This window comes from Urtica dioica, chromosome 8 (assembly GCF_054948205.1).
Source record: "Urtica dioica subsp. dioica isolate 48M chromosome 8, U.dioica_male_clone48M_v1_H2, whole genome shotgun sequence".
NCBI classification, from domain to species: Eukaryota; Viridiplantae; Streptophyta; class Magnoliopsida; order Rosales; family Urticaceae; genus Urtica; species Urtica dioica.
The window spans coordinates 40,691,507-40,702,823 of NC_142763.1; the positions used below are offsets into that span (position 1 = coordinate 40,691,507).

At 38.1% G+C, this 11,317-nt stretch overlaps 1 protein-coding gene across 1 annotated transcript; it reads left to right on the forward strand.

The window, feature by feature from the left end:
* Positions 1-1,745: 1,745 nt before the first annotated feature.
* LOC149389808 (uncharacterized) lies at positions 1,746-10,011 on the forward strand. Its single transcript, XM_089622728.1, has 6 exons — positions 1,746-1,818; positions 2,780-2,784; positions 2,831-3,445; positions 3,530-3,622; positions 3,695-3,799; positions 9,811-10,011. The coding sequence occupies exons 1-6, from the start codon at positions 1,746-1,748 to the stop codon at positions 10,009-10,011; spliced, it is 1,092 nt and encodes a 363-aa protein (XP_089478854.1).
* Positions 10,012-11,317: the final 1,306 nt, after the last annotated feature.

The window sequence follows — 11,317 nt, forward strand, 5'->3', positions numbered from 1 at the left end:
CTTTGTAACCAGATTTATGATCTGAAAGCTAGTGGATCTGACTTCTCTAAAAAACTCTACGCTTATATGCCAGGTCCTTTCAAATCACTTATCAGTATCCGAGCTATGTGGTTAATGGCGTCAAGTTCATCGCTCATCGATAATCAACAAATCACTCAATTAAGCGTCATATATGTGCCCATGGATGAGTACGTTTTTTATGATCGAATGGAAGACGTCATCGTGCTGAATTACTTATTAATTATTATCTGATAATCTTTATTGTTTTTTATCGCATTTGTAAAGGAACAAATCCAGAGTCAAATGGCGGATATTCAGCGGCAAGCGGAGGAAGAAAGCGCATATGAGGACATCGATGACCTAGAGCAGACAGCGATGCGTATAGTTCTCGGACAGTGTCGAGATCGGGAAACAAAAATAGGTCCCTCGATCCCTAGTGGAGCTTTGTTCCTTGCTGCATCTCAGGCCGTGAGCTCGTCATCAGGTTCGTCCTCTCGTACTCGGCACGATCCAGATGTTAATGACTTTCAGTCAACGGCGCAAGCCCATCAGGCCATGATTGAGCAGATGCAGCGACAAATCTTCGAGCTTACACAAAGCATGAGATCTAGTCAGCCGCCGCCCTCGACGCCGTAGCCTCATACTATGCCGCCGCCAGCTACAAGGGATGATGGCCAGACGCTAGCTTCTGTCGAATTCCAGCGAGAGCGTCGTAGCGGCACCAGCGTAAGAGGAGGCAGCAGCGTATCCAGAGGTAGAGGCAGATGAGGATCACCACAATGAAAAAGTGGTATCAAGCGTGAAAGAAATAATTGCATATTTGTTGTTACCAAATTTACGTTAACGTTTTATAAGATATTTTCTATTACGTTTTATAAGATATTTTCTATTACGTTTTATTGTTACCAAATGTATAAAATATTTTCTATTACGTTTGTTAAGAAATTTATTTTCTAATTCAAATTTGTGTTCTGATTTTTATTTATTTAGTAAGTATAATTTTTTTTTTAAACTCTAAGATTGGATGCGACAAGTCGCATCCAATATTCTGCCCGCCACAACGCGGGAAAGACTATTGGATGTGATGAATCGCATCTAAAACATTCCTGCCTTTTGGCGAGAAAGAACTTGTCGCATCCAATAGTCTAATATCCCACCAAATTAAATACGGTGGAATAATTTTTCATGTGATACACTACTAGAAATATGACATTTAGCGACGGAAGTATTAGCGACGACTTAATCGTCGCTAATAAATCGTTGCTAATCACTCTTTTAGCGACGACTTTCCCGTCGCTAATTTTTTGGTGCCAAAACTTCTAAAGTTTGGCGGCAAAGATAATTAGCGACGAATTTATCGTCGCTAAATGTGTAAATTCGTCGCTAAGTTCGCGGGGAAACAATTAGCGACGATTAAATCGTCGCTAATAGTTTGGAATTAATTTCGAAATTTAACGAAATTCAAAGAGGGAAAAATCCCCCCAAAATAATTTAAATGAAATGATTTAGCGACGATTTTATCGTCGCTAACTGTGTAAAAATATATTAGCGACGAGGAAATCGTCGCTAAATGCCTGGTTTATGAACTGAAAATTTAAGTTGATTTAGCTACGAAATTTAAAGACATTTAGCGACGATTAAATCGTCGCTAAATGTCTTTTAAATACCAGATCGCGACCCAGACCCCTCATTCGCTCCCAAACCCTAAAATCGAATTTTTTCTCTCCGTTTTCTTCTCCTCCGCCATGTGCCTCCTCCGCCGTGTGCCTTCTCCGCCGTGTACCGCCGACGCCGTCGACGCCGATCTCTACCTCCCAGGTAAGTCTCTCTCTCCTCACTTCTCTCTCTCTCTCCTCACATCTCTCCTTACCTCTCTCTCTCCCGGCCCGTTGCAGCTCCTTCGCCGCTCCGCCACTACTCCACTACTCCGCCGCCGACGCCGTAGCTGCGCTCCCCGCTTCCCCGCGCCGCGCGTCTTGTCCTTGACCGAAGGTAAGTTTTTTTTTTTATACAAGTTTATATATATATAGATATATATATATATATATATTAATTATTTATAGAATTAATATATTAGTTATATATATATTAGTTATTTATATATATATATAACTTTATTTATATATTAGTTATAAATGGTAATGAATTAATTAGTTATAAATGTAAATGATTTAATTAGTTATATTTACATAATTTATATTTATTGAATTATATATTTGTTATAAATTTTATAAATTATAAATGAATTAATTAGTTATAAATGAGTTATATGTTTTTTATAAATTTTATAAATATTTAAATTAGTTAGTTTATGAAAAGGTAAAATTATGTAAAAACATGTAAACACAATGGTAAAATTATAAAATTAGTTAGTTATAAATGTAGTTAGATATATATAACTTTATTTATATATTAGTTATAAATGGTAATTAATTACTTACTTATAAATTGTTTATGTAGTTTATGTATGAATTAAAGGTAGTTTAACGAATTTTTTGTAGTTTATGTATGAATTAACGAATTAGTTAGTTTGACGAAAATTAGGTAGTTTATGTGAAATTAATTAATTGGTTTGGTAAAATTGTAAAATTAGTTAGTTATAAATGGTAAAATTATGTAAAAACATGTAAAAACAATTAGTTAGTTTATAAATTAATTAGTTGATTTGGATTATGAATTTTAATAATCGAACCACTGAGGTTGGATTTATTGTTAGTTTTAGGATGTTTCTATGCAGGTTTTAAAGTTAAAGGCTGATGCCGGGTTGTTAAGTTTATAGGGGAGGTTCTGCCGAAATTTTGGTAGGATCGTATTTTGTTTTGAATTTCAGATGGCAGCGGCTACAGGAGCTGGAGGCAGCGGAGGTGGGGATGACTTCTTAGCCCGTCTCCCGAATTATTGCCAGTCGGCGCCCGTACGTGATGGCGTCGAAGAAGAAGACGAGCATATCGAACCGGCCGTGCGTGGGCCGACGGTCGGCCTTCGATCTGAGCGTGCACGGCGCCCCGGGGTGAAGGAAGTCGTCGTTTATAACGAGGAGTTTCAGTCGTTCTTGCAGCCAGAGCGTGAGATGGATCCGGATCTCGCGACGTTCGCGAACACTCTCGGGTTGGTCGTCCGAGACAAGATCTCGCCTACGGTCCCAAGGTGGACGAATGCGAACGTGGGGTCGGCGAAGGAGGCCGAGATCCGAGCAGCGATTCGAGACAAGTACGACATTCGAGTCGATGGTGATGCAACCGGGAAGAAGAAGGCGATTGTCGATGCGGCAATCATTCGAGACGCGAAGACTCGTCTTCGCGATTGGAGGCATACCTTGCGGTCATGGTTCAACATCGACTGCAAGAGCAGCGTACAGGTGGCGCGGTCGCTGAAAACGAGGACCGTTAAGCTCGACACCGAATGGGAGACGCTGATACAACGATATACGAGCGATGAATTTAAGGTAATCAAATCATTTACGTTAAATATGTGTTTACCCTTTTATTAAACGATTTATTCTTTACGTGTACGGTTACTTATATTACAGGCCATTCAAGCGAAGAACAAGGCGAATCGCGCGAAGAAGAAGACGAAGACTCGACAGGGGACGATTGGGTTCTCGACCCACCGCATGAAGAATGTAAGTTTTATGTTTATATGATACATCAAATCGTTAAAATTATATAACACTTGAAGTTTTGTTTACATGCAGAAGAGCGCCGAGACAGGCGCTTTCGAGAGCTTGTTTGCGAACTACAAGCGCCAACATCAGTCTGACAAGTCCGAGTGGCTGACTCCTGAAGCCTCTGCACGTTATGTAAGTTTACATTTATTTTTCTTATTTTTCGATTAATAGATACTAACTAGTTAATTATATCAGGATCGACTGGTCGCTAGGTTCAACACGTTGCGAGCGGAGGCTGAGCAACAAGGAGCGGACGTCGATATTTCCATCCTAGAGCAGCAGGCGATCCACGATATTATGGATTCGCGGGCTGATCACTTGACCGGCGTCGGACGTTTGGTGCCACAGGGAGCACGGATGACGGCTGAAGTCGCCGAAGTCTACGGTTCGGAGGCTGGGACGTCGCAACCAGGATATGTCTCGCAGGAGGTGTTGACATCGACCCTCGCCGCGTTAGCCGAGACAATACAGAGTCAGGTGCCCGGCCTCAACCTTAGCTCGTTCATGTCCCAATTTTCGCAGAGTTCGCAGCAGGCTCCGTCATCCCACAGCCAGCGGACTCCGACGGCCGGCGTCCACACTCCGACGGGCGGCCAACAGAGGACTCCCGACGCCAGCCAGCAGACTCCGACGGGCGACGTCCACACTCCGACGGGTGGCCATCAGAGGACTCCCGACGCCAGCCAACAGACGACGCCCGGCGGACCAAGTCAGTCTACTCCGACGCCGCAGCCTGCAGAACTTCAGCGCCAGCAAAAGAGCGTTTCACGTCGGGGAGGAGGAAAACGAGCGGCGGGACGACAAAACAAACGTCGCGAGTAGTTTTTATTTCTTGATTTGGATAATATAATTTAGTTTTTATTTCTTGATTTGGATAATATAATTTAGTTTTTATTTCTTGATTTGGATAATATAATTTAGTTTTTATTTCTTGATTTGGATAATATAATTTAGTTTTTATTTCTTGATTTGGATAATATAATTTAGTTTTTATTTGATTTTTCATTTTAGAATTTCATAAAAAAAATGATTAACGACGAGAAAAATAAAAAAAATTAGGGACGAAATTAGCGACGATTTTGTCGTCGCTAATTCACGCGGGAAATTTTCGCGCGTGAATTAGCGATTTCCTGTTACAAAATGGAAATGTCGTCGCTAATTTCCTGTTTCAAAATGGAAAAAAACTTCTCGTCACGACATTTAGGGACGACTTTTTCGTCGCTAATATCGTCGGTAATTATTTAGCGACGAAAAAATCGTCGCTAAATACATTTAGGCACGCACATTTACCGACGATTATTATCGTCGCTAAAGAGAATTAGCGACGATTATGGGGTTTTTAGCGACGAAAAAAATCGTCGGTAAATGTCGTATTTGTTGTAGTGATAATGGATGCGACTAGGGAAAAGAACTTGTCGCATCCAATGGTCTAATATCCCACCAAATTAAATACGGTGGAATAATTTTTTATGTGATAATGGATGCGACTAGTCGCATCCAGGGTCAACAGATGCGGATTTGACCATTGGATGCGACTTTATGATTTTTGGATGCGACAAAAGTCGCATCCATAAATGCTTTCAATCCTAGTGGTATTTGGTGTTATTAATTGTTGAATCTTTTTTTACTTTACGTTTATTAATTATCACAATTACTTTCTTTCTTTTATATATAGCAATTATACATTTGAAAATAGAGATAGACAAGGTAAAATAAAATAAGATTCAAGTATATTTGTTACTTTTATATATAGCAATTGCATATATATATATATATAATTCATATTATATATATATATATTGAATAGTCGGAGATCAAGCGTGAGAAAGTGGAGGCCATGTATATCAATTTTATTAAGGATGCGTGCAACCGTATCATGAATACCATATTAGATTGAGACCTTTTATTCTCTCTCTCTCTCTCTCTCTCTCTCTCTCTCTCTCTATCTCTCTTATCTCTCTCAGTTGCAAATCTGGTGCACATGAGGTCCTTGTTATAGATCTAGCGTGGATGATGATGTTACCGTTATTTAGACGTAGCGCTTCTGGCCGTGTTTTTGGTTCGACAGGTTGATAATTTTATAATTTTGCGTGAGTTTTGTTTGGTTTGCGGTACTCAATGAAATTGGGGTATTTAATATCATATTTTAGCATACCTAACTAGATAGTGAACTTCTAGATCCGTTTACACATCGAGAGGTGATTATCGAGCATGACAAACTGTTCCCTCACATTCCAACCTATATCTAAACATAGACTAGGAGTTTTGTGTAAGTGTCCAAATTCTTATAACAAGTGTGATTGTTTGTAATATGATCCATGCTGATAAGTGAGTCCCCGTTTTTACTCGAGAGAGATTAAGTGATATTCAAGAGTGAATTACACTAGGTTTTCCAAAAGTATAGATGTGATAAGAATTCGTAGAACTGATCGAATCAAGATCCCAAAGATTGCTTCTCAATCTTGTTACACGTAAATATTTTTACTAGCTTATTACTCTTTATTTAGGTTTTATTTACAAACACAAAAAAAAAAAAAAAAAAACCCCCAATTTTGTTTTTACATCTTTTACAATTCAAGGCGTTTAGTAGTTGGTTTAAGTCCAAAATTTGAGCAAGCTTCTCATGGGATCGATATTATTAATTGTCGACACATGATTTCGTATCAAGAGGGTTTTCTAACATTACTCATCAAATTATTTTTGAGACACGTGGTGAATTCACTTGATCACCTCCTTCCATGGCTACTCGTCTTACTTTCGCTCGATTTTTTCGGCAAGCTATCTTAATTTTTTGTTTATGGGAATGAGTAGATAGCCAACTCGTTCCATGCATCTTTGAGAACAAAAGGGAGACACGAGATATATAAGAACAAAAAAATAAAAAAAATAAAAATCCAAAAAGCTAAAACCAGTTAATTTGATTCAAAAATAGAAACGAAGTTCCCCGACAACGGCGCAGAAAACTTTATGCATAATTTTTTTTAAACACTCTCAAGATAGCAAGTATATTTTTCGTCAAGTAGTAAATGTGCACAAGGCATGGATATCGATCCCAAGATAAACTTGTTCAATTTTACGTCTAAGATAATTAGAAACTCATTGAATGAATAAAATGGGAGGTTTTTTTATTATTTTTTTAGTGAAATTGAATTGAAATTAACGAGTAAAAGTGGTTTTAAAAATGAGAATGAGAAGAAAGCGGCACACCTTCGTCGTGATCTTGATTCGGTCGGTTCTACAGATTCTAATCACAGCTTCACTTTGAGTCTAATTCCATCAATCTCTCACATGTAGAAATGGGCATAATTGTCTGACAAACTTACAGCTCGGCACAGATCCTAATCAAACAAACAATGGAATACGTCTCGAGAGTTTTTGTGAAAAAACATGTCCCATGACCATCCGACTTGTCCTAACCTCTTTTTGGGCCAGACCTTGCATGTCTCTTTTACTCTTTTTATAGTTGGATTTTCACGTTTTTTGTAAAGAGAAAACGACCCATAACAATAATTATTATAGACTCGGCGACCAAAATTTGTAACATAAGATAATGATGGGACACTAGAAAACAGGGATTAAAAAATTCAAGTTTTGTCGTTTTTGGGTAGCCATCAACGCACATGAATAACAAAGAAAGATAAAGGGTTCTGAGTTATATATATATATATATATATATATATATATATATATAAATTAAGTTATATATATATATATATAAATTAAGTTCATATAATAATCGATTAATTATAATTAATTAGCCACTTATTCTACTAACAATTAACTAATTTTGTTCAAATAATTCATGCCCATTGACAATTAATAGGTTGGAGTTATTTGAACAAAATAATCAATTAATTGTTATTAATAAAATAAGTGACTAATCAACAATAATTAATTAAACGTCGGCTCTTTAGCAAACAATAAATTCAAAAATAAAACTAACGCATTTTCTGCTTAACGAGTGCTAAATTGTTGAGAAAAGCCTGATAAAGAATGATAGAAAGGGCAGAGAATTCAGGAGTGGCGTCCATGTCTTTGAAAGTAGATACCAAATATATCATTGGTCTTTCGAACAATGGAATCATGGAATGTGTTCCCTCGGGATATAACCTTCACAGCGCAAGAGTACAGAACTTCATATAAGAAACCGTTTGGATATCCAAAACCCCAAGTCTTTCTTCACTCCTGGGATGTTCACCAAACTTCCTGCTCTCCTAGTTCAATGGCACAACTATCCAGCGAAATAAAGTTGAGAAAATATATATTAGCACACACTTGATACTATATGATAATGGATGCACTATGAAGAATTGAATTATGTCATTTATACTCACCTGAGAGTCGGACCCAAAAGAAATAAGGTTCTTGAGACCATTCCATAAAATTGAGGCCATCATGACGGTGTTGTTCATGATAAAGAAATTTCAGCACGAGTATGGAACGTAAATCGATCCATATATAAAAGTGGCGTTCTCTGCATAGGTCATCACGATTTGCAAGTGCAAAAAAATAAACCACACCTGAGTTTTCAATTTAAAGAACAAACCAAAAAGTAGCTAGTAACCTCTTTCCGCCATTGGAATAAAATCGCTATTGAATTACCCGGGGACGGAGGGAAAGTGAGCCTATGAAAAAAAAAAAAAAAAAAAAAAAAAAAGCTTACACTTTTTTCCCATTTTTAAATTTTTTTTCCTTATATTTTACCTTGAAATTTTACAAATTAGTACCTCCTGAAAATTTTCTTACAAATTTCATATAAAAAAGAAATATGCGGAAGACCTAATTTACCTTCAGTTGGCTCAGATAAAATAGGAGCGGGATATGATAATAGAAAAGAGAAAAGAAAATGGTAGGGAAGGAAAACATGGCCATGTACAGCCAAGTTGATGTCATAAGAAAATTTAGGTCCCCAATTTTAGAGAAACTGCAAGGAAGTAAACAAATTAGTTGGGAGTGCAATTTATAAACTGATTGAACTACAAAATTTAGCTTGAAAAATACATAACAAGGTACCATGGGAGTACTACAAGAGCATACATGTAAGTTACATCAGCCACATGATGTAACTAAATCTAGGGTTTCATGGTTCCCAACAGTTTGAAATAAGATATTTGATATTATTTATGTCACTATTAGCCACAATATTAGCTTCTTGGCACATCAGACACAATATTAGCTTCTTGGCAGGTGTGGTTTTCAATCTTGGTAAAGTTTACTACGAAAAAAAAAATTGTGTCAACTCTTAACAAATTAGCAAACAGATCAATAGAACGAAAAACATAACATAACTTACGGTTCATGTACGCCGGTGGTCTTATTGGGTGTTGAAAGGTATATGTCCCTCGGTTTCTTCCATCGGACGTTCATTCCAAAGTGCGTTGACCTCAATCGCCAATGAACATTCTGGATGAAAAAAACCCTGTTCACGAAGCCTGTGTGAAGATATTGGGTTAGATACAAATACACCACAGGGTGAAAAAAAAAGGCAAAAGAAGAATGGATTAAAAAATAGTACTTCCCATTTACAGCTTTCTTTTTTTTAGAATGACAAAGATATTTACCAAAATATTTATTGGAGTGTAGTTGTTCAAGGAAGGCTTGGAAGTGGCTGGCTTTAAATCTCTCTCTGGAGAATTTTCTCTCCTACTTACCTTGAACAGCTTCTTTCGGTCCCCAAGATGTGCGAGGAAGGATTCAGAAGTGGCTCGAAGCTGCCAAAATCAGCATCTTCGCAGCGGCTTGGTCAATATGGAATGAACAGAAAAATGTTATCACGAAATTGGGCTAGTGAACTTTGGCGTCTGACTTTCTTGATATAACTATAATCGGTTAGATCTCATATAAGTAAGATTAAAAGATGCTAAGATCTCATATAAATAAGAATTATATTGAGAATGGAATGAAAACTGGAAAATAATTAGTTTCTTACTGAAAAGAGAGGACAGATCAAAGTCTTCTATTCAAGATGCTCATCAACAAATGACATACGAACAAGGAAATCCTGAAAACCCGAAATATTCATACATCAAACACATTCACAACACATAAGCACATCCGAAAATAACGAGTCTAAGAAAGACACCAGTTTCACGGCATGTTTAAACAAAATCTCAATAAGCACATCGGTTCATGGTTCTCAACAGTTTGAAACAGATATACTTGGTCACTGGAAACAAGTTCTACTATGCACTCAAAACAGCACAAGTAACACTAGAATACTACTAGATACCTTTTATCCGCAGTATGGTGGTTGGAGACGGCTTCTCGGCAGTGGGGACCGCATTTCACACAGTCTTGTATTCTGTTTCTTCACTGCGACAACGGACTGCTTCTTCGACGTCTGATTGGTAAAAAAAAATGAACTAACTCTACAGCATTACGATAGAATAATATGTAATCATCCAACAAAACTTATTCACCTCTGAACAAGCACGGAAGACTCTATACGGACTGCTCGTAATTCATATTTAGATCACGGTCTCCATGAAAAGTTATAAGGCTAAATAATAATATTTTGTTGGAAAATGTTGGTATTTAATATCAAATTAATGGCTGATTTGTGGTAACAATTTGAGTGGGGTCCACTCATCGGATTAGAATAATTCTAAGTGCTACGTATTCCTTGTAATGAGGGGTATAAGATTGAATATTTGTTTGCCAAAATCGGACCTAGGATGAATGAGAAATTGATGCTCAAAGTAGGCTTAAAAGAACTACATTCATGTTGTGTTGTGGAAGTGGAATTGCAAGAGTCCCACATTGGGGATGCATGTTGTGGTAGTGTATAAATACTATCATCTATCATTTAGTGGATAAGCAAGTGCGAGAGAGGAGAGTGTGGATGGGTTAACTTAACCCCTCGCGCGCGCACACACACATGCGCGCCGCCGCCGAGCCGGGCCGGCCCGGGCCCGGGTTTCGGGAATGTCTCGGTCCCGGGCTCGGAATTGGATTGGGCTTGGACCTACGCTACCATGCATTCACGTAGACACTTTGCATCAGAGGAAAACGTCTGACCTTTGAGCTCCATTGTAACCTCTGACCCTTCAGAGTTGAACCTCTCATTTATCTGAGGTAAAGAGCTATTATGGACCTTAATGCACTACTACAAATTTGGTTTTCTGATGCGCATGACTATCAGATGCGACTAGTCGCACCTAATTATCGCATCTAAATGACTTTCGGGTGCGACTAGTCGCACCCGATTAGCACCCAGAAGTCCAAAAAATTTCGCTGAAATTGTTTTTTATTTTGAGTATCAGGTGCGACTAGTCGCACCTGATAGTTAAAGAAACTTTAGGTGCAACAAAGTCGCACCTGATTGTTTTAAATTTTAAGCGGGCCAATTCTCCCACTTCTTTTTTCATTCAGTTATGACGTGGCTTCCGAAATTTTTTTTTTTAATATTATCTAGTGCGACTAGTCGCACCCGATAACTTATCAGGTGCGACTAGTCGAACCGGAAAGATCCATCGGATGCGACAAAGTCGCACCTGTAATTTAGGTTTTTGTATAAACCTGAATCTTCTACACTTCGTCTTCCCCACTTCGCAGAAATTTAAAAAAAAAAAGCTCTCTCTCTCTCTCTTTCTCTGCCTCACTGAGCCACGACCTCCACGCGCTTCTCCACCGGATTTTCTCCGCCGTCGG